The sequence below is a fragment of the Bos javanicus genome, chromosome 11, assembly GCF_032452875.1.
Source record: "Bos javanicus breed banteng chromosome 11, ARS-OSU_banteng_1.0, whole genome shotgun sequence".
In the NCBI taxonomy this organism is placed as follows: Eukaryota; Metazoa; Chordata; class Mammalia; order Artiodactyla; family Bovidae; genus Bos; species Bos javanicus.
In genome coordinates this window covers 21,427,606-21,450,839 of record NC_083878.1, presented here as the reverse complement: position 1 = coordinate 21,450,839, position 23,234 = coordinate 21,427,606, and the positions used below count along the sequence as shown (strand labels likewise).

Below are 23,234 nucleotides of genomic sequence, written 5' to 3'. Positions count from 1 at the left end.
TGAGCAGCCACTTTTTCCCAGAAACCTCACCCCTCTTCATTATTTGTCATAATGCTCTGCTTTTCCCCTCCCTACAACAGCTAACTTCAGAGCAGGTATGTAAAATGATGTTTTTTTTTTTTTAATTAAGCCTTAACAGTTTATAATATTCAGGTCATATATATATATATGTGCAGTACATTTTCTATCATATATGTGTGTATACATATATATAAACAAACATGCATGCTTAAACATTTTTTACTGATAGTTTATGATCAACAAAATCTAAATACCATGTCTCAAATCATTTGTTCTCCTTTTAACTAGCAATTTATTTGTCATAATTTCCAAATTTTATTCTGGACTGTCTCAGAATGCTACTTATAAGCATTTTCACAACTTAATTCAAGTATACTTTTAACACCTACAATATCCCATAACTTCTTATCCGCATGTTCCCCAGGTCAGTCATTATACCATCACCCAGTCAGACCCTCAAGCACAAAGTTGAGAGTCTTCATTCTCACTGTGCCAACCTCTGCCCAAACCAGTTAACCAGTTCTTGTGGGTTCTACCTCTTAAATATTTATGCAGTCCACTCTATCCCTGTGGACCCTCATTATCTCACCGAGGACTACTGAGCTTCCTCCTTCTAGTATTAACTCTTTCTTAACTCCAGAGAAATCGTTCTAGAATGTAAAGATGCTTTAATCTCCTAATTACCTAGTGAATAAAACCTAAGCTCTTTAATAAAAAAAAGGGGGTCTCTTCCTGACCCACAAACTCTTCACAATTGGGCCATCAATTTGTGGCTAGTATGGAGTATGGAAAGTTAATTTTGGCTGTCATTAATCATGTGTACTGTCATGGACGTTTGTCAGACTGAACACTGAGCTAAGTGGATCATGCAACTTAGCATAGTGCGTGCTAACTCACTTCATTCGTGTCCAACTCTTTGTGACCCCATGGACTGTAGCCTGCCAGGCTCCTCTGTCCATGGGATTCTCCAGGCATGAATACTGGAGTGACTTAGTGTGAAGGAGAATATAACTGACTGCAAGTAAAGGAGGCAGTGATAGGAGATATGAAAAATAAAAGAGCCTGGACTTATTAGAATGCATAGTTGTGCTGAGAAATAACCAAGTAACCAATACACTTAATAACTGAATACTTTCTAGAACCAGACAAGCACTGATATCTATCATATTTCATTATTGCTAACTTGTTCACTATTGGTTGTGAGTCATTTAATCTTTCGAAGAAGATAGCCAAAAATTCTAGTATTTAAAAGTTTTGCTTCAGGAATTCGCTGGTGGTCCAGTGGTTAGGACTCTGCTGCCCTCACAGCAAAGGACCTGAATTCTATCCCTGGTCAGGGAACTAGAATCCCACAAGCCATGCAGTTCCTCTACCATAAACTCATTTAGAACCACTTATCTCTGATTAGAACGTAAGTGCCTGTTACTTTGTTCATTCTTCTCATCCAGTACATAACGTATAGCTGTGGAGAAGGGATTAGAACTACTAACCTCTTGTCTATGCCTGTCCTCATTTCCTGCCCCTCTTCCTCCACCCCACACACCAAACCCCTAAAGTCTAGCCAATTCTGAGTATGCCTTCCAGCTTCACTACAGACCAATGTCTTCAAACTTAATGGCTGCTTTGCTTAGAACACCCCGCTATCTTACTCTACTTATTAAGCTTCTGTTCATTTTTTGAGACTTACTTTAAACATATTTTGATCAGTGATGCCTTTTTCTCTAACAAAAGCTCAAGGCAGAGTTAGGCACACCTTGTTTGTGTTCTCATAGCATCTTATGCATTAGTACTCATTAATATAGCACTTACCAAATCGTACTGTAGTAGCCCACATTCAAAGCTCTGAACTCCTTAGGGAGGAACTGTGTATCTTGTTCATCTTTGTATCTGCAGTACCTAAAGCAGTGCTTGGCATACAGCAGAGACTCAGTACATGTGTACTGAGTGAATGAACTCATATTCACACACTTTCCCCCCCCCACGCATCATAGTACTTGAGAGGAAAAGGCAGACATAAGAGGATAGGGTAAGAATAGCAACAACAGCATCAACAATCACAACCATAGATAATTAAGCATCTGCTTTTGTCAGGCCCTATTCTAAGTCTGTAGATAAATTAACTCATAATGTTTCACACAGCAACCCTGCTATCCTCATTTCCCAGATGAGTAAACCAAGGCACACAGAGGTTAAGCAACTTGTACAAGATTACAAAAACAGAAAGCAGCAGAGCTGGCTCTAGAAAGCAGCAGAGCTGGCTCCAGAACCTTTATGCTAGAACAGAAAGGAACTAAAAAGCCTGCTTTTCTGTTCATTCTCCTCCTCATCCATTGCACAGCCTGCAGTGATGCGGAAATAGGAACTCTACCTGGTTACCATAACTCTAGAAGTACTGAAGACCAGAATATACATAAATTATATGTAGTCCTGTACTTGATAGGATTGCAGATCATTTCACATTTTCATGAGTAAGCCTATCCAAACAGTACCACCTCTGAATTACAAATCCTAATAACCTCTTGAGGGCCCCAAGAGATAATTATGCAGAAAATATGATCCTCTGAATTTAACATTTTCCTCTTTTGCGAAAAATATGTGTCAAATGATGGGTTATTCTTAAAAGTTCCATTAACAAAACCATGACATTATTGTTGGGAGATGGAAAATTGATTATTCTTCTTGTAAATCTATTAATTTTCTTAAACTTGGTCTTCCTTTCTCTTGATATTTACTTAGCCTGTTTTTTTTCATAGAGTGGAAATTTGTGCTTTAATTCTTGGGTTATGATGATTGAGATGGTACGGTGTAATATAATTACTGAAAAAGAAAAAAACTAGCCTTTTCCATTTTTATCCTTGAAATAATTTCATTATATCTTCCAGGAATTTATCTCACTAATATCTTGAAAACAGAAGAAGGCAACCCTGAGGTCCTAAAACGGCATGGAAAAGAGCTTATAAACTTTAGCAAAAGGAGGAAAGTAGCAGAAATAACAGGCGAGATCCAGCAGTACCAAAATCAGCCTTACTGTTTACGAGTAGAGTCAGATATCAAAGTAAGTTGAATTCTTTGAGGATACATATTTCTGATTAAGTTTATAACCACCTGATAAGAGTCAGGTTTATTTCATAGAAGAGAAAAAGGAAAATAAAACTTTAAATAATTCCAGTTTTGTGTTAAAATGTTTTGTTATTTTCATGACTTTTAAATTGAATGTAAATTATTTAACAATAATAATTCTTTGCATTTATTTTAGAGGTTTTTTGAAAACTTGAATCCAATGGGAAATAGCATGGAAAAAGAATTTACGGATTATCTTTTCAACAAATCCCTAGAAATAGAACCACGAAACCCTAAGCCTCTTCCAAGATTTGTAAGCATTCATATTATTTCCTTTACATTTAAATATTTTTTCCGGTTGTTATCTACATCTATCTGGTGGTTTATAGTTTTCTATAAAGGCATTCAGGGATGAAGTGCATGTGTAATGGATAAAAATAATGAATAAGTCCTTAATAAATACACTCAGGATTAGTCCACTTAGTTCCAAGTAAATGAACACTAACATTAATGTGAATAAAATCTTAATAAAATAGATGAAGAAGTTGGGCAAACATACAAGTTTTAGTTTTGTTTTGACAAAGAAAAATGTTATTCATTATTTATTTTAAGGGCAGGAAATTTGACTGATTTATATCGATTCACTTATAGTAAATATATGTACTTACAACTTTTTTGAAAGTAATGACATGAGAATTTAACTATAAATCATTACCTATAAAAATAACAGGTTTGGCAAAAGATACTTTTTGGAGGGGGAAACAAAATTTACATTCTTTCCTATTACTTGTAAGTGCCTGACCAAATTTATATCCAGTATCATCATTTCACTGTTCTGAATATAATCTCTCTTATTCATAAGAAAGTCAGGAATCAAGAAGAAACATAAATGGCTTCTAAGTAACCAAGATAAATCTCATAATGTCTGTGAACTAAAGCTTAATGAAGTTACTCTATAAGAAAATTTCTCAAGGCCTAAAACAATTTCAAAAGACAGATTAAAAACAGAAAATTGAAACTAGCTATATAGTCTGCTCCAGTGAAATACACTGACATCGAGAAACAATCACTCTGTAAGAAAAAAAATGTCATAAAACTAGCATAAACAGGTGAGAACTCAAGCAATTTAATCCATTTGTAAATAGCATTTACAAAATGCATTTGTAAATAATCCTGATGGCATCACTGTATTACCTCATAGTCAGATATCTGAATGCAGAGTTCCAAAGAATAGCAAGGAGAGATAAGAAAGCCTTCCTCAGCGATCAATGCAAAGAAATAGAGGAAAACAACAGAATGGGAAAGACTAGAGAGCTCTTCGAGAAAATTAGAGATACTGAGGGAACATTTCATGCAAAGATGGGCTCAATAAAGGACATAAATGGTATGGACCTAACAGAAGCAGAAGATATTAAGAAGAGGTGGCAAGAATACACAGAGAACTGTACAAAAAAGATCTTCACGACCCAGATAATCACGATGGTGTGATCACTCACCTAGAGCCAGACATCCTGGAATGTGAAATCAAGTGGGCCTTAGAAAACATCACTACAAACAAAGCTAGTGGAGGTTATGGAACTCCATTTGAGCTGTTTCAAATCCTGATAGATGATGCTGTGAAAGTGCTGCACTCAATATGCCAGCAAATTGGGAAAACTCAGCAGTGGCCACAGGACTGGAAAAGGTCAGTTTTCATTCCAATCCCAAAGAAAGGCAATGCCAAAGAATGCTCAAACTACCACACAATTGCAGTCATCTCACATGCTAGTAAAGTAATGCTCAAAGTTCTTTAAGCCAGGCTTTAGCAATATGTGAACCATGAACTTCCAGATGTTCAAGCTGGTTTTAGAAAAGGCAGAGCAACCAGAGATCAAATTGCCAACATCTGCTGGATCATGGAAAAAGCAAGAGAGTTCCAGAAAAACATCTATTTCTGTTTTATTGACTATGCCAAAGCCTTGACTGTGTGGATCACAATAAACTGAAAAATTCTTCAAGAGATGGGAATACCAGACCACCTGACCTGCTTCTTGAGAAACCTATATGCAGGTCAGGAAGCGACAGTTAGAACTGGACATGGAACAACACACTGGTTCCAAATAGGAAAAGGAATATGTCAGGGCTGTATGTTGTCACCCTGCTTATTTAACTTCTATGCAGAGTACATATGAGAAACGCTGGGCTGGAAGAAGCACAAGCTGGAATCAAGATTGCCAGGAGAAATATCAATAACCTCAGATATGCAGATGACACCACCCTTATGGCAGAAAGTGAAGAGGAACTCAAAAGCCTCTTGATGAAAGTGAAAGAGGAGAGTGAAAAATTTGGCTTAAAGCTCAACGTTCAGAAAACTAAGATCATGGCATCCGGTCCCATCACTTCATGGGAAATAGATGGGGAAACAGTGGAAACAGTGTCAGACTTTATTTTTTTGGGCTCCAGAATCACTGCAGATGGTGATTGCAGCCATGAAATTAAAAGATGTTTACTCCTTGGAAGGAAAGTTATGACCAACCTAGATAGCATATTGAAAAGCAGAGACATTACTTTGCCAACAAAGGTCTGTCTAGTCAAGGCTATGGTTTTTCCAGTGGTCATGTATGAATGTGAGAGTTGGACTGTGAAGAAAGCTGAGTGCTGAAGAATTGATGCTTTTGAACTGTGGTGTTGGAGAAGACTCTTGAGAGTCCCTTGGACTGCAAGGAGATCCAACGAGTCCGTCCTAAAGGAGATCATTCCTGGGTGTTCATTGGAAGGACTGATGCTGAAGCTGAAACTCCAATACTTTGGCCACTTCATGCAAAGAGTTGACTCATTGGAAAAGACTCTGATGCTGGGAGGGATTGGGGGCAGGAGGAGAAGGGGACGACAGAGGATGAGATGGCAGGATGGCATTACCGACTCGATGGACATGAGTTTGAAGGAACTCCAGGAGTTGGTGATGGACAGGGAAGCCTGGCGTGCTGTGATTCATGGGGTTGCAAAGAGTCGGACACGACTGAGTGACTGAACTGAACTGAACTGAAGGTATCATAGTTTAAAACAACGGTCTTGGCTTTCATCCCAAGATTAAATTAGTTTCACACAGTCCATTTTAAAAGCCAGAGAAATGTTCACTGTATCTTAGAAAGATTTCCATCAGAAATATTGAAATAACAAATACTCTGGTATTTATAGGATTAAAATTCAGTTATTTAAAGAAATTCATTCCCTACTAATTTAGATAGCCAAGGCTTTATGGAAATGGGGTGTTAACTCTTTAACTTGAATACTTTGATTTGAATCAGTATTAGTGGTTTATGGTTTTCCTGGATATTAATCGAATTTTACCAGGCATTTATAGAAGAACCTTCTTTTCCATTAACGGTGTTGTAAATATTGTGTTTCTTTTGATATGTCTACAGCCAAAAAAATACAACTATCCCCTAAAATCTCCTGGTGTTCGTCCATCAAACCCAAGACCAGGTACTATGAGACATCCCACACCTCTGCAGCAAGAGCCAAGGAAAATTAGTTATAGTAGGATCCCTGAAAGTGAAACAGAAAGTACAGCATCTGCACCAAATTCTCCAAGGACACCGTTAACACCTCCTCCTGCTTCTGGTGCTTCTAGTACCACAGATGTTTGCAGCGTATTTGATTCTGATCATTCAAGCCCTTTTCACTCAAGTAGGTGTTCAAGTTTTAAGTGCTTTAAGTAACTGTTAGTATTATATGTACTAGAAGTAAAAAAGAATCTGTGTGTGTGTATATATATATATATATTTTTTTTTTTTGGTAAATTTGTAGATAAACCACATATCATTTCCAAATATATTATTATAAAAGTATAAAATAAATTAGAACAGGCCTCTTTAAATGTATTACACTTTACTGATAGGCCTGGTAATTAAATTGGTAATTGAAATTTCATTTGAGCATTTGTTTTCAATTGGCAAATTTGAAAATGCCTCTCTGACTTCCAGAGGAAAGGAAGATAACTGCTAAAACTGCATGGACTAATCAATCTGATGCTTTAAATGTTTCCTCCAAAATTACATTTGAAACTGCTCACTACATGATTTCTTTCTGACCAAATCCTGTAGTTTCTAATTTTACAGTGTATCAAAGTCACACTTCTACTTAACCCTTGTTCAGTCAACAGCATCCTATATGGTGCCTAATAAACTCCTGTGCTTTCAAGCCCAGCCATACAACTCTCACAGATTTGTCACTGTCGCTCATCCTTTCCTATTTATAAATCAGTGCTGTCCAATAGAAATACTTATACTATGAGCCCCATATGTGACTTTTAAATGTTCCTTCTACATTTTTAAAATGCAAAAATTAAGTGAAATTAATTTCGATAATATATTTTATTTAACCCAGTATATAACAAAATATTGTCATTTAAACATGAAATCAGTATAAAAATTTACTGAGATATTTCACAGTCTCAGTTTTTGTCCTAAATCTTCAAAATGCAATATGTATTTTATACTTAACGTAGATCTCAATTTGGACTAGCCACATTCAAGCACTTAATAAGCACATGTGGCTAATGGATACCAAACTGTACAGCCCAGCCTAGCCCTTTGAGAGGCTACCTTCACTGTTGCCATTAATTTTTAAAATCAATTTCATATTGAGCTTTAAAGCTCTACTAAGATCTCAGAACCTTTTTTCATTTATTCATTATTAAATCAGAATTTGAATGCAGTTGCTTTTAACCCTTTCACAACCACTTCCACATGCTCTTTCCACTGGCTGTCTTAGCTCATGGTAGAGTTCAAGTTCTCCCCTAATATTAGACGTAATAGGATCCAATACTGAGAGGCATCCTGACACTGTTGGGGAGGTAGTTAAGCACTGGCATAGTACTCCTAACTCCTAGTTTGTCATCTCAGTCTGCTAGTGAGCCTTCTGATTTTAGATAAAACAGTTTTTTGGTGCCTTCTGTGGATTAAACTAGACTTTTTGATTTTTTCCAACTCAGAAATCTGTTTAAAAAAAAAATTACTCTATGGAGTTCTACTATTTTGAGATTTGGTCCAGAATACTACTTATTTATTCCTGTGTTGAATATATATTTATAGTTGTCCATCAGTTTGTCTTATCTTTTCTACCACATAAACTGTGTTTGTTTTAAGAATTACTACATCTTGGCTTTATTTGGCTACTGAAGATTACGAAGTCATGTTATGTTACTAGTAGGCTGTCAGATATTTTTAATAAGTTCAAGTAAAACCAGGTAAAATATTACTGTTTCCCCAACTCGCCAACCTCCTAAATTAAGTAATAAAATAAAACCAGCACTTTTTACAGTATACCTGACTTAAAATTATTATTTATTATGACCCATTTAACTGTTTGAAGAGGTTTTTTCCTCGAGCAGATGGCTATGGTCTGTGTTACAAAGATTCCCACATGAATGAATTATTGAAATCCCATGAAAGCCATCGACTGCAAATTCTGTTTTTCTTATTTAAGTAGCTAAAAATTAAAGATGTGGCGAAACAGGAGATACTTATTTCATTCCCTACTCGTGCTAAATCTTTAAATGATTAGTCAAACAGGGGAAAAGAGTCATTTTGGAATGCAGTGCTCTGGATCATTGTTTTCTCATATGTGGCAGTGGAATAATATTAACTTAAAGTAGCTGGACAAGCGAAACCACTGTAGCAGGAATTAGGCTTCGTCATCTTATTCCTGAGGATTTTTTCAGTTTCTCTTTCTTTGTGATAAAAGGAAACCCCTGTTACTATTCCTTTTGTCCTTAGTAAAAATTGAAAATAACAGATTTTGAAATTAAGAAAGCCAGTATAATACAAAACCATCTGTAAGCTCAGGTAACCCCCTCCTTAAAGCTCATTTATGGATATTAAAGGTCCTTATCTGCTTTTGACCCCACTCTGCTTAACAGATCTGCTAGTGTTAATGGGGGGAGGGCCCAGTGGTCACCAGCACATCCAACTTGATACTCATTGTGTTGCCACTACAGCGAATACCTACTTCCTTGCTGTCCTCAGGGCCTGGCAGGAGAGAGCTGCTGTACCTACATTTTTAAGTCATCTGGACATGTTCCACTCAGTACGGAGAGGTAGAAAGGCATTGCAAAGCAAAGACATTGCTTAAGGTTTTCAAAAGGCGAAATTTGACTAGAATTTTTTGATCAGTTATACTAGTTGTTTTGCTTTTTTTTAGTTTTTTCCCCCAAAATAATTTACTTTAAAAACAAAGATTAATTTCTTCAGCCAATATCTGTCAATATCTCATTTCTTGCTAAATAAGCTTGGACACATCTTCTCTGGTAAGGCTTGCAATCTTACTGAGAGATTAAAAAAAATAATCATAATAAAAGAAACTCATAGTTAAATGCTTAGCCAGGCAGGGTTAAATGCTTTGATTCTGTTTGTACTATGATTTTTTTTCATCTCTCAGTAAGATTGCAGAGACGATGTATAGTTTTAGTTTACTGACAAAATGCTAAATGAGTGAAGATATAAATGCAATAGAAATTCACACAAAGATGACCACAGAATGGGCAGGAATGGTCACAGAAAACTTGGTGGTGAACACAGAGAGGAAAGGAAACTGGCCACCTACCTAGTGCTGCTATACATATGCTCACATTCAGAGCCCTGCTCCACACCTTGCCCTCACCAGGTCCATCTCTCAGGTGATGATGACAGTGGCCGGGAAAAGGCGAAAGACCACCAGCTTTGTATCTGTGGCTCTAGCATGGAGAGAGGAGGATGAAGTGCTCTTGATACATTGCTGTTGAAGGTTGCGATGATAAAAGGGAGCCATGGGTCTGGCCTGGTCTGTGTGCTAGACATGAGCTTTACCCCATCCCTTAGTAGGGAAAACTTTAACAAGAAAAGATATATTTTAAGCTGGAATGCAAAGCTTTTCTTTGTAGCAGGTTGTTGTAGGTGACTAGTTTCTGATCTCATACATTTGCATTTAATAGGCTTTTATGAATTTAAGAAATTATCCATGATTTATATAATTTTTTTCTATATGAAAATGATTATTTTTATTCTCAGAATGACTCAATTATAAATTGGAGGTTATCGTCCAACAGTGGTTTCAACCCTGACTTAAAGTTATAATCCCCTGGAGAGCTTTAAAAAAATACCTATATGCTCAGTCCATGCTTGTACTAGAGCAGCACTGGCATGTGGGCATCAGTATTTTTAAAAACCTTCCAGCAGGGCCTAACATGCAGCCACAATGGAGAAATCACTGATCTGTTGTCTGGGATTTGTACTTAACCAGCGGATGCTACTTTTTGATTAACTGGATTTCAGCCCTAAGTCACTGTCAATACATTTGTTCAGTACCTAGCTGACAAGAATTCCTAGTATATATTTCTTGAGATATATAATGTATAATTCTGAAAGAATTTTTTATAGCATTTTCCAGGCAGTAAGACTAAGCAATTAGTTTGAAGTGACAAATCAGAAAAGTGCCCCAAGTTTACACATAAATCTAAGCCTTTGCTGTATATACATTAGCCCAAAGCCCAGCCTACAACTGTGTGCACAAGTATGTGTGTGTAGGTGTAATCATTCTTTCTAAAAGCCTGCAGTTGGTAGCTGTCATTAGCTTATGTTTTGATTTTACTCCTATATTGCACTAAGTATATGACCATGTTCTCGATTCTTATCCCCAAAAAGCATACTTATTTCCTTCCCCAAAAAGTGGAAAATACATAAGTAGTAAGCACTGGAGCAGATACTCCCTTTAAATCCCTGTTATGTTACTGAAGAGAATCTCATTTGTAGTGAAGAGAATCTTTGACACAGCAGCAGCATTATTTAATGTCAAAAGTATAAAAGTGAATTTTAATCTTTTGAGAGATAACTTATTAGAATTCGCTGGATTGCTACCCTCAGTAACCATAGCCTCCAAATAAATATCAGTATATATGGAAAGGAGGTAGTAGGTTAAGTTATTTGAAATCAGGGCTGTCTGGGAAACAAAAACACTGTATCTATATAAGGAGTCAAATTGCCGACTGAACCTAGGACATAAATTATACTTGTTCTGACCAAAGAAGCTAGAAAAAGCAACAGCCCTAATCAAAATGAGAGAGAGAAACCTGAATTAATCAGCTCAGTCTCATGCTAGAGTTATGGCTTTAGCCTCTTAGATATGATCTGTTCAGAATGTTGGTAATGTGAGGCGGTGTAACCTAAACGACTGTATTGATTTAGAACCAGTATAGATCCTCTAGCTTTTGTCTCAGTTTTTCTACTTAAATGCTCTCAGGGCTTTGCATTTTATAATTTTCAATTTTTTTCTTAAAAGAATTAGTATTTTTGAAATTAGATATTCAAAAGTTATCAGTTTCCTGTATAAATAATGTGTCTAAGCACCAAAAATGTTTAATGATATTTTAAGTGTTTAAAAATATAGAAGGGGAAAAGCTACATCACTTGCAGCTTGTTGTAATATCCCAAGCTGTAGTTATTTTGTGATGAACACATGCCCCAAGAACATTTTCTAAGGTATATATATATTAATAATAATAATAATGGTATTTTTGTAATATAAATTCATTATTTACTACTTATTTTCACAAGTTTGGGTTTTCAAAATTATCCTTAGTGAATGACATATTTCTGTATGTCCAACTGAATTCTTTGCTCAAATTGGGTTTATACATTTTTTGGAAGTCTTCCATTGAAATAGAAGGATATTGTAGTTTTCTCATGAATGCTTTTTCATTTAATTATTATGATATCAAGTAGTGAATCTAAAACAAATCTTCGAAATTCCTAATGATATTAATACAATTTAATTCTTTTTCTCAAAAGTAATAATGAGCTTTTGCTAAACTGTTCTATCATTCTTTAAAACTAGAAAGACAGAAATAACATTTCTATTATAAATAAATTTTTACAGATGAGTTGAATATATTTATGAAAGAAAAAAATCTACTTTTTCTTGTTTCCTTTCACAGGCAGCGATACCGTCTTTATCCAAGTTACACTGCCCCATGGCCCAAGTTAGTATATTTGGTTTAAGACTCATAATTTTTGCTTTGGCTTTAAAAATTAAACCAAATGTAACCTTTCCTGCTAAAACTCGTCTTGGGTCTGGCAGCATTGGTGCCTTGCTTTGCAGCATCTTAGACGTGAGGCCTTCACTTGTACTATCTTTTGATCATAAATGATTTGCTTAAACTTATATAATTCTCATGCTTTTTGTAAAACCTTTCTTCTCTTTTGAAAGAACATTATTATATGGGTGGCTTCCACATTTAACCATTTCTCATTTCCAACTCTGGAGTTCTAATGCCCAACTTAAAAAAAAAAAGCAAGAGCATGCATGCGCATATGAGAATGTTGGCAGCTACATGCAGTGTCTAAGTCACAAAATACACTTAGGCTGGGGGCAGCACAGGCTGTAGGCAAATGACTTATTTGACTTTAGAACAGCTACCTTATCACTGTGACTATCTGTATTATATAACCTAAATATTCATCACTGATAAGCAAAATAAAGTTCCAGTGTAGGTATTTGTTTTTAATTTTAAAGTAAACTAACAATTCACCAACTATCCCATAAATTTTAAGCCAATAGATTGTTTTTTGCTGTCCTTCATACAAATGATTTCAGAATGTATACAATGGAAAATAGTGTTATAAGCTAACTTACATAGTCTCATAAGAAGAAAGGTAGGTGATCAGAATGTTGCTCATTTAAATAATATCAATACACAAAGTACTCTAAGTTCTATCTTGTTATAACATTTAATTGACAAAATTAAAACTGTCAGTGTTTAAAGGAAAGAAAACCTGCCAAATACAATTTCGAATGATCATTTAAGTGTTTTTTCACATCTTTTTCATTGTGCTGATGTACAGGTTAACTTACATTAATGTTTTTCAAAGTGTAGTTATTTATATGCCTATATTAAGCCCTTATCATAAATGTTTGTAAGATAGGTTACAATTAGAGGCTTTTACTTACCTTTTTAGTGCCAGTTCATCAATTTACTCCTAAATCAGGTTCACTAGATTCTAGTGTAATTTCTGTTTTTATTATCAGCATAGCCTCAGTCATTTTAAATGCGTTCATCACAATGAAAAATTTTGGATTAGAATGTGATGAACCTGACTTTGCTTCCCCACCAAGGAGAGCTGATACCTAAGCAAACTGGAGATCCTTCCCCAGGACACTAGAGTCTCTCCCTGCCATCCTTTCAAAGGGTGGCAGGGAGAGACACTGGAGAGAGTGGTTAAGACCAGAAAGTATTCCCAAAGACTATCCAGTGAAGGCAAGGAAATTCTGTACTAAGTCATGAGTGGGGGCGGGGGGTGCGGGAAATGAGCCCATCATAAAAGGTTAACAAAAATTACCGTTCCAAAAGTTTTTGATAGTTTGCTCTCTCCCAGGAAATTTCAGTAATAGATTCACAATGGAAATGTTATTTTCTTCAAGAAGTATAACAACAGAATAACTTAGACAGCTTTTTCTCTGAAAACTGCTGAGAAATTTCTGCATGCTTTTATAGCAGTTTGCTTTAATAAAGGAAGTACCGTTGGGTGTTGCTTTATTGAATTCTGCTTTTGGTACTTCTGTACATTTCTTTTAATAAATATAAGCAGGATTGATGATATAAAATTCCTGTGAACTTTTCAAAATTGTACCATCCTACAGGATCTGCTTCAGTATCATCTATAAGTTTAACCAAGAGCACTGATGAAGTGCCTGTCCCCCCTCCTGTTCCTCCACGAAGACGGCCAGAGTCTGCCCCAGCGGAATCTTCACCATCTAAGGTAAAGTAAAACATCTGGTTATCTGGAGACTGGAATCATTGCAGTTCCATTATAATCAAGCGCTCATCTCTCATTGAGTTCTAACAGAATGAGGTTAATACTTAGGGTATTGGGGCTTAATAGAGTTTAAACCAGAATTAAGTATGGGTTTACCATGCAGTAATGTTTATTTCCTTTCTTCTGAAAGCAGTTTTCTGGTAGGTTTTCAAAATACTTATAAATCTAAATCTGGGTACTGTCAAAAAAAAAAAACCAAACACAAGTTTAACCTATAATTTAAGAGTAATGTAGTCTCAAGCAGTTCTTTAAAAAGATAGAAAGAAAGAGATCTGAAGCTTTATATGAAGGCACGTTTTAAATGAAACTATATCTCAGTGCTAAGTGTTACATATCTAAGCCTGTAACAGGTGAATCTGACAGGCTTTTCAGTGGGATTTTCATGCAAATTCCAGGTCAGAAGAGACCTTAACAGCTCATAATAGCTATTTTTTTCCTACCTGTTTAAATTCCTTTCTTTACCAACTGTTAACATGATTCAGTGGTCTCAAAGTGTCCAGAGAGCAGAGCACCTGGGCAAAGCAAAGCTCTTTGCAGAATACCATGAAATGCTATTATAGTAAATTTAACATTATGAAATTGACAGGTAACATGCTAAATTGAAATGATCTTAGATTGAGTGATAGGTAAGCAGCAGCAAACAAAATTTTGAGAAGAATAAAAACTTAACATTGAAGGAAAAATACTTTTTTTAATGGATGAACTGCCATAACCTCCAATTTAAAGCATATGGCAAAACTCCCTGATCCACACCTAGAGTTCTTCCAGTAACGTATTTGAAAACCCAGCTTAATTCTTAGTATATTCATGGTGCTACATACGTTGTTAATAAATGTCTTTTTTTTTCCATTTATGTTAGATGATGTCTAAGCATTTGGACAGCCCCCCAGCAATTCCTCCTAGGCAACCCACATCAAAAGCCTATTCACCACGGTATTCAATATCAGACCGGACCTCTATATCAGACCCTCCTGAAAGCCCTCCCTTATTACCTCCACGAGAACCTGTGAGGACACCTGATGTTTTCTCAAGTTCACCACTACATCTCCAACCTCCCCCTCTGGGCAAAAAAAGTGACCATAGTAATGCCTTCTTCCCAAACAGCCCCTCCCCCTTTACACCACCTCCTCCTCAAACACCTTCTCCTCATGGAACAAGAAGGCATCTGCCGTCACCACCACTGACACAAGAAGTGGACCTCCATTCCATTGCTGGGCCGCCTGTTCCTCCACGACAAAGCACTTCTCAGCATATCCCTAAACTCCCTCCAAAAACTTACAAAAGGGAGCACACCCACCCGTCCATGCACAGAGACGGGCCACCACTGTTGGAGAATGCCCATTCTTCCTGAGCTCCTCTGGACCAGGATGTACGTTTTCCTAGCCCCAGATCCATTGCTGGCGATGGATGCACTGCGTGTGCCAGCACTGAGGAGTTAAAATGAGAACTCCAAACACTAACGACTCTACTTCAAGATGCAGTCATAAGACAATGAATTTTAACACAGATGTAATTATAAAGTGAATATGGAAAGATTGATCTAGAGGAAGTGGACAACTGATTTCACCTGAAAATCAAGGAAAGGAACCTTTTGCCAGCCAGTGAGCAGAAGTCCTCTTTTTGTGAAGTGATCTGTATCATTAAAGGGATGGAAAACCGTCTAGTGTCCAGCAGGCCCACATGATGACAGTTTTTGTAATTCAAAATATTATGCACTTTTTAAAAAGAAATCTTAAACAGGGATCTTCAAATCCTCCTTTGTTTTCCTTTGCTTTTACTCGTCCTACTTTAGAATATTTTCTTAAAAATCATTCAGAGGACTGTGAGGAAAGGCTGTGGTACCTGCCCTTGTTGGAATCAAGGCCCAGCACCATTCTGCAGTCCTGTTTACAGATTATTACAGTGAATTGAATGGGTACCGAGGCTTCACCAAAGAGGTACTTTTTTTTTTTTTTTTTTTAAGAATAATTATGCCAATTTTAAGAGCATCGCCCTACCCACCCTCCCTACACAAACAGAATGTGGTGGTGTTGCCTTCAAACGAAGTTTTGTGTCATTAACAATGACAGAAGAACTCTTCTAAAAACGTTTAACTGTCAAGCATATGATTTACATTTAGGAGACTGTTAATCTTTATGCTAGATTGTCATTTCCCCCCTTTTCCCACAGAAGTTTACTGGTAATCCATGTCATGGCTTGTAGCTGTCCCTCTAACCATACTGTGGAAATGCAGTCACCCGGTGGGAAAGGAGCACTTGTTGGGCGTCGCTGACACCGGTCATGTTTGACTAATAGTTGAGTGATCAGCATATCTAGAATTACCTTGCATTGCCTAAATCATGTGTATATAGTGAATGTTATATAATATACCTGGCAGGTCTGTTTTAATTTAATTGAATAAAGATACAAATACTTTGTTTGGCTGGCATATATTAAATTATTATATGGAGTAAATGGTTGATTCTTATTTCTTTCAGTTGAAACACACACACAACACTAAGCATAAGAGCACGTATTGTGGTACGCCTTGGTTTCTAGTTCTGGGTGTATGTATTCCTCTTAAAAGAATGATCTAAAGTCGCAGTTCAGCATGTAGGAAAATATTTGGTTAGAATAGGATGGGTATCTTTTAAGCAGAGCTTTGTAAGGTTTTTAATTTCCTAGGTAACATGTATTACAGTTTGTTAAAGTTTATATTAAACATTCTACCTTGCCTGAGGTCTTTGCTCTATCAGAACTATTCATAATAGAACATCTACCTACATCATTAATAGCATAATATGGATTATTCATTAAACCTATGTACTGACCTTCTGAGTCTAACAAATACTGTGACTGAAATGCATGCAACTTGTTGAAGAGAAAAAATGTTATTAATCTCCACTATAATATCTGTGAAGTGTGCAGTATTCCATCCTTAGAGAGTCATCAGTTCATCTGTATCTGCATGTGTCCTCTGAATAATGAAGTAACATTTCAGCAGTTCTGTTAACCATGCCATTAGAGGCATTTTTAGAAGTGCTGCATCATGGTGGAAACCTAGTACTTTAATAATTTTCTGTGATATTTATTAGAGCATTAAATGTACATCACGATAGTACAATATATAGTCCTTTAAGACCAGAATGTTGGTTGTATCATCATTAAGCAATCCATCCTGTCATATCCTTTCTTATTTATTTGTTAGAGTTGAATCTTTTGTTTTTAATATTTGTACCATTCCTTTTAGGGTAGCCACTTTTACAAAATGTCTCCTTTCAAAAGTCTCCCCCAAAATTTATTTCAAATCCACTCTTGTTTGCAAAGCATCCATAAGACCATTCATTCAACAAGTACTTATCTACGCCTACTTACTAGTGCTGCTACAATTAATCATAATACACATTCCAGAATTTCCATGACTTTTTATTAGACCAGCCTCATCATCCCTAGGATTTCCCTTTATGTGTCTTATGCACACTTCTCTTTAATTACCCCAACCCTAACTCCAAAGGAGAACCTGAGAAAAGTCACATTGGAGCCCATTCAGTATCCCTCTGGCCAGTGTGTTAGCCTTCTAATAAGGTAATGACCTCTTTTCAACCTGCCTGATTTTGCATAAAGAAGAAAAACTCAGATTTGAAGTTCTAATCATACTTCTTCCAAAGGGAAGTATTCTTTTACCCTGGTGGTTCTAGGCGACCGCTTCACTGTGCATCAGCTGTATATGCATTGTGGATAGAAGATATTTGTACTCTGAAGTGTAAAAGTGGGGTCAAAATATTTTCTGCAGTGGTAACTGATTAGAAAAATTTCAATTGGATGCCCTTAAACAGTGGTGAGAAAACTATCCTTGCCTTCTTCACATGTGAAGCATTAACTCACTGGCAGATTAACTCTTTGTAGTAACTGAAATCTCCTTAATCCAGGGACAAGAAGTGGCTGAGAAGATAAATGCATCACCACAAAATTCTGCTTTTGAATTCAGGACATTACAAGACAGTGCAGCATGACTTTCCTAAACCACATTCCAAAACATGGAACATTTCTTTTAGAAATGGAAATGCTCTTAGTTGTTTCATTATCTTTGGGTCAACAAAATGAAAATATTTCAAGGCTGAATTTACCTACATGGGCCAATAACCAATATAATAGAAAGGGAGGCTTTCACATCTAAGTACTTTTAAAAACAGGAACAAATAAAGTATATGTTTCTAAAGTTATTGAAAGACAGGTTATTTACTCTTTCCACATCTCCAAATGTATTTTAAGGCTACAAATGATCAGGAAATGTATAAACGTCAAAAGTTTGCTTAATTAAAGGTTTTTGGATATCAGATTATGTGTTCAGTAGGTTACTACGCTCTAACAACTCAAGAATGTTTTAATGAATCTAAATTTAGTGAAGAGCATGCCACCCTAATTATACTACAGTCAACAGAGCAGTGTAGTGAACCATACTTTTTCAGTTGGCAGCTACATTGTGGTTCCAAATTCCTTAATGTGTTTTTCCCTACATTAAAAATTAAGCCAAAAATTAGTTGGTATCTATGATCACTATCTTGTCTTAATTCTCAAATTTAGCTCACTTTAATCATGTACCTCATCGTTTGTCTTTTAATGACAGCTTAAATTGAGAGTTTTAAGTGGCTCAGCAAAACATAATGCAAATGGCGGGGGGGTGGGGATAATTCCAGTTTATTTAGTGTTATACATATTGAGGAAAACCTATTTTTTTTTCCCCTCTAGATTCAGAAAGAAAAAATAAACCATTTCTTTCTTGGTATTCTGCTGCTATAGGTAGGTTCACTTATCTTTTAACCTATATTGTATGACTGTTGTATAAGTGTAGGTCCTATGGAGTTGCACATTAATCTTTACCAGTAAAATAAGCATCACAGGGTTAATACCAGTTTGGCTGAAAGAATTATGCAGTAAAATTATTTATAAGGGAAAGTGGTGACTTAGTTTAATTTATTCAATATTTTTCTTTTGAAGCATCTCATTACTTTTAAAATCATTTCATAATCCTTTATACATGAGCCAATGAAATATTTTGAGCTCTAAAGAAAAGCATGAAGTCTATATGATAAATCTGAACAAAAGCACTTGTAACTTGTTTTGTAAATTTCATGCCTTATTTTCCATTTTTGACACCGAAAAGTGCATTTTCTGTCAACTGTGAGCAAATTTCCCTTTTGCCTTTAATGAAAATAGTGCATTAAGTAGCCAACTGCTGCAGAATTACAGAGCAAGTTAGCTAAAGGTGGATCACATTGGACTACCACTCAAAGAAACAAGATGCATAGCAGATGGAAGTCACACGTGTGGCTTTAGGGAGAGCGCACCTGTGCCAGATGCATGCCACTTTTCAGTAGCTGCCAAATGTGCCTTTAATTAAGAACATCTCTAATTTTTTTCTTCAGATCAAGTCAGCATTTGGGGGCGGGATCAGGGCAGGGGACTCTGGGGTGCAAATATCTGGTGAAACCCACCAGAGAAGAAGCCTTCGTTTGTCAAAGTGACACGAATAACTTTAGTTGAAACATGTTTGTGTATATATATGTGTATTTGCCTTTGTTTAGTAGCACGGTTATTTGCTAAAATAATTGTCCAAAAAATTGCTCTGTCAGTCTCACTTTGATGTAAAAACAGTGCGGTCTACACATCTAATACGGCCTTTGTGCCAGCCGTGTTCGTAGGTGATCTTTGTACTCTGTGTGCAGCAGTATTTGGTTTGCATTTAAAAGTGAAAATAATGGCTGTTATTTTTCTGGCATTACTAAGATAAACCGAAAAATAATAAAGAAAAATGCCTTACACATAGCCCACACGTGTATTATTTTTGCATGTGTTTATTTTAGAGAGCAACATTTTAATGTCATCAGTGACTCTCATTTTAGCTCATACTCTGTGGAAATAGTTTGCTCTTAATCATGCTTTTGCTTTGAGGTGCTTTTTTCTGTATCATAGTATTATAAAAGAAGTTGAATACTTTCTCCTGTTGCACGCTCTGTGAATAGAGTGAGTGGGAGGACACTGGGATGAAAATTAGTGCTTTAGTGACCTTGGGTGTTACTTGGATAAGTTGCAGAGGGAGGGCTGAGGCATTTGTATTCCCTAAAAGAAGTTTTAAGATACCACAGTTCCTCGAAAGGCAGGTTTTGCTGAGACCTACTGGAACATGGCAGACTGACATTCAGCAAGTCTTTGTAGGCTTGGCAAGAAAAGATACAGCTTACAGCTGCACACTGCAAAGAATTATGCAAATGTGAGGTCATTCACGGTGAACTACAGAATGTGAAAACTCGTGATCCTAAGAGATCTAATGCCCTTATTTAAAAATTGAAGCAACTGATTCCTGGTATTTGGAGGACTGCTTTCCGGAACAGTCAAAATTCACTGGGGTTTTTTTGTTTGTGTTTAACCCCTGGTTTAAAGACCCAAAATCATTAATTTGTACAAATTCCATTTGTAGTCCACTGTGAAATCTAAATATGTATTATTGGGTATATTCTAGGTAATCAATTTAATAGCTATAGGAAGATAACATTAATATTGATTCGTCAGACCTGATTTCAAATTTGCTTTTGAAACACCACTTCTTTTGAATTTTAACCAGGTGGTTTGCCTTTTTACTTAGTCACTAGCTCATCACAGATTCAGGGCACTTGAGCCTCTAGGGTTCAGCAGAGACTACGTTTTTGCAGATAGATGCAGATGGCAAGGAAGACTTTGCCTTACAGCCATTCTACTATTTTAGGACTCTTGACTGTCATTGGAGACAAGAAAGAAAGCTACAGCCCATTTTTAGAAGCTGGTTTCTCTACCATCATGACTCATGTAGAAAGGGAAAAACCACTGTTGGTGGAGTACAGGCAGGTGCTTTGGAGTCAGATTTCTGTGTTCACCTTCTGGTTCCATGACCCATTAGATGTGTGACTTTGGAGGAGGTATATAAGTAATCTGAGTCTCAGTTTCTCAGTACACAGGGTTAATAGATCTGCCTGGGACTGTTCTGAGCTTTAAAGGTAAGATGTGAAAACCCAGTGCCTTTCACAGACTGAGTGTTTAATAGTAACTAAAGTTATGAGGGATATATCTTCAGAGTTTGCCTGTTATTAGATATCTGTTAAACAGTTTGATTTCATCCTGAAGTTCCCATAATTTGATTACGTACCATACAGCTTCTTGATGTTCACTGTCATTTAAATTGGTTTTGAGTGACCTTAGTTATAAACATTTGATAAGGGCCCATCTGACTATTCAACATTTCAACAAATATTTATTGTATCTGGTACAGTTTTGATGTTAGGAATATAAGCAATGAACAAAACAGACAAAAATCCATATCATCATGGGACTAATAATCTAGTGAGGAGATGTAGACAAGAAGTAGTAAGAACAGATATATGTAAGAATGTTGTAACTGCTATCAACAAAGGCCAGACAAGATGACAAGCAGAGGCAGGGGAAGTGAAACTTGACCAGTGTGGGGAGAGTCAGCCTCGTGCAGGAGGGGACACTGAGTAAAGCCTTGAAGGAGGTACAGGAAAGAGACATGCAAGTATCTAGGAAAAGAATACGCCAAATCACAGGGAACAGCCGATTCAAAAGTGTGGAGACAGGAGCGTGCTTAATATATCTGAGGAATGGCAAGGCTACTTGTGTCTGGAGAAGATGAATATGAGTGAATAGGAGATGCCATCAGGGGTTTAAGGGGCTCCAGACCCTTTGTAATGGCTTTCATTTCTGTTTGAGAGAAATAGAGCCCTTAGAGGGCTCAATGTGATCAGATTTACATATTAACATCACCCTGGCTGTCATTCTGGCTGCAGTGTTGAGAATAGTTCGAGGTTATGAGTGGGAATAGGGCAGCTAGCCCAGTAGACAACAGATTGGCCAGGGTGATGGCAGAGGCGGTAGTGAGGAGAGGTCGGAGCCCTAATATATGGCTGACGACAGCTAAATTGCTGATAGACTTGATGTTGGGTTTAAGAAACAGAATTGTCAAGGAAGACTTCCAGATTTTGGGCCTGAGCAATTGAAAGGACAAAGTTATCAACAACTGAACTGGGGAAGATTAAGCTGAAACAGGCTTGCTGCTGCTAAGTCTCTTCAGTCGTGTCCGACTCTGTGACCCCATAGACAGCAGCCCACCAGGCTCCCCCGTCCCTGGGATTCTCCAGGCAAGAACACTGGAGTGGGTTGCCATTTCCTTCTCCAATGCATGAAAGTGAAAAGTGAAAGTGAAGTCGCTCAGTCATGTCCGACTCTTTGCGACCCCATGGACTGCAGCCTACCAGGCTCCTCCGTCCATGGGATTTTCCAGGCAAAAGTACTGGAGTGGGGTGCCGGGCTTCAATAAATACAGAAGACATCTGAGAAGTGCCCAGGAGACAGGTGGAAATGTGAGTCTGGAGTCTTGAGAGAGAGTTCATGGTTGAAGATATAAAATTGGGAGTCATTCTCATAAATGTTATATATTAAAGGCAACAAACCAGATAAGATCACCAAAGAAGAGAATACAGACTGGAAAAAGAAGAAATTTAAGCAAAGAGCCCTCAGGCATTGTAACATTAAAAGAAAGGAGAGAGGAGGAACCAACACAGACCAGGAAGGAATGGAGGTGAAAATGGGGAGCCTGTTGTGTCCTTGAGGCCTCGTACGGAAATAATTTCTGAAGAAGGAAGTGATCAGCATGTCCAGTGCTACTAGATATGGGGGGTAAAATGACAGAATTTGTTCGGCAAGGGTGAAAATCACCAGCGCCCCTGACAGAAGCAGTCAGGAGAGTGCTGTGGAATGGGAGGAAAGGAAGAGTTTCCTCTTTCAGGTTTTATTTACATCAAAGGAAGCCGAGAACTGAGACAAAGCTAGAGCAATTAAGTTTCTTTTGCTTAAAATGGGAGAAAAAAAAAAGCGTGTTTGTATGCTAAAGGGTTTGCCCCAGTTGTAAAGGAAAATATGATAGTGAGAAGAGAGGATGGGCTCTAGTGCTAAGAGGAAACAGCCCACTGAAAAACACAGATGGGACCCACACCGGCCCTTTACAGTAGATACCACGATCTTCAGATGAACAGGTTTATATACGTGAGGAAGAAACACTTACACAGTCAGTCTTCCTGCTAAGGATTAGGAGCACTGAATGCTACTATCTCTGAAAGGAATGAAACAAGAAGAAGGAATAAAAATATCTCTACAAAGATATTTAACACAGTTAATAACTTATTAAAGATTATGCACTAAGCTCTTCGAAAGCAACAATAAATTTTGGGAAGCAAGTTATTTGGCTTAAGTACAAAAACACTATTTCAAATGTCTGATAATTTCCCAAAACAGTAT

General features: G+C 36.9%; 1 protein-coding gene across 3 annotated transcripts in view; it reads left to right on the top strand.

Annotated features, from left to right (window-relative positions):
- Nucleotides 1–16,364, top strand: part of SOS1 (SOS Ras/Rac guanine nucleotide exchange factor 1) — a 127,770-nt gene extending 111,406 nt beyond the window's left edge. For 2 of the 3 annotated variants that reach the window (XM_061432139.1, XM_061432136.1), the window contains 6 exons: nucleotides 2,904–3,076; nucleotides 3,278–3,394; nucleotides 6,486–6,750; nucleotides 12,032–12,076; nucleotides 13,735–13,853; nucleotides 14,770–16,364. In XM_061432139.1, the coding sequence (XP_061288123.1) occupies nucleotides 2,904–3,076; nucleotides 3,278–3,394; nucleotides 6,486–6,750; nucleotides 12,032–12,076; nucleotides 13,735–13,853; nucleotides 14,770–15,261 (1,211 nt within the window). In that variant the 3' untranslated portion in view covers nucleotides 15,262–16,364. The remainder of the gene's footprint in view (nucleotides 1–2,903; nucleotides 3,077–3,277; nucleotides 3,395–6,485; nucleotides 6,751–12,031; nucleotides 12,077–13,734; nucleotides 13,854–14,769) is intronic. The other variant, XM_061432137.1, reaches the window with a different exon arrangement.
- The last annotated feature ends 6,870 nt before the right edge of the window (nucleotides 16,365–23,234 follow it).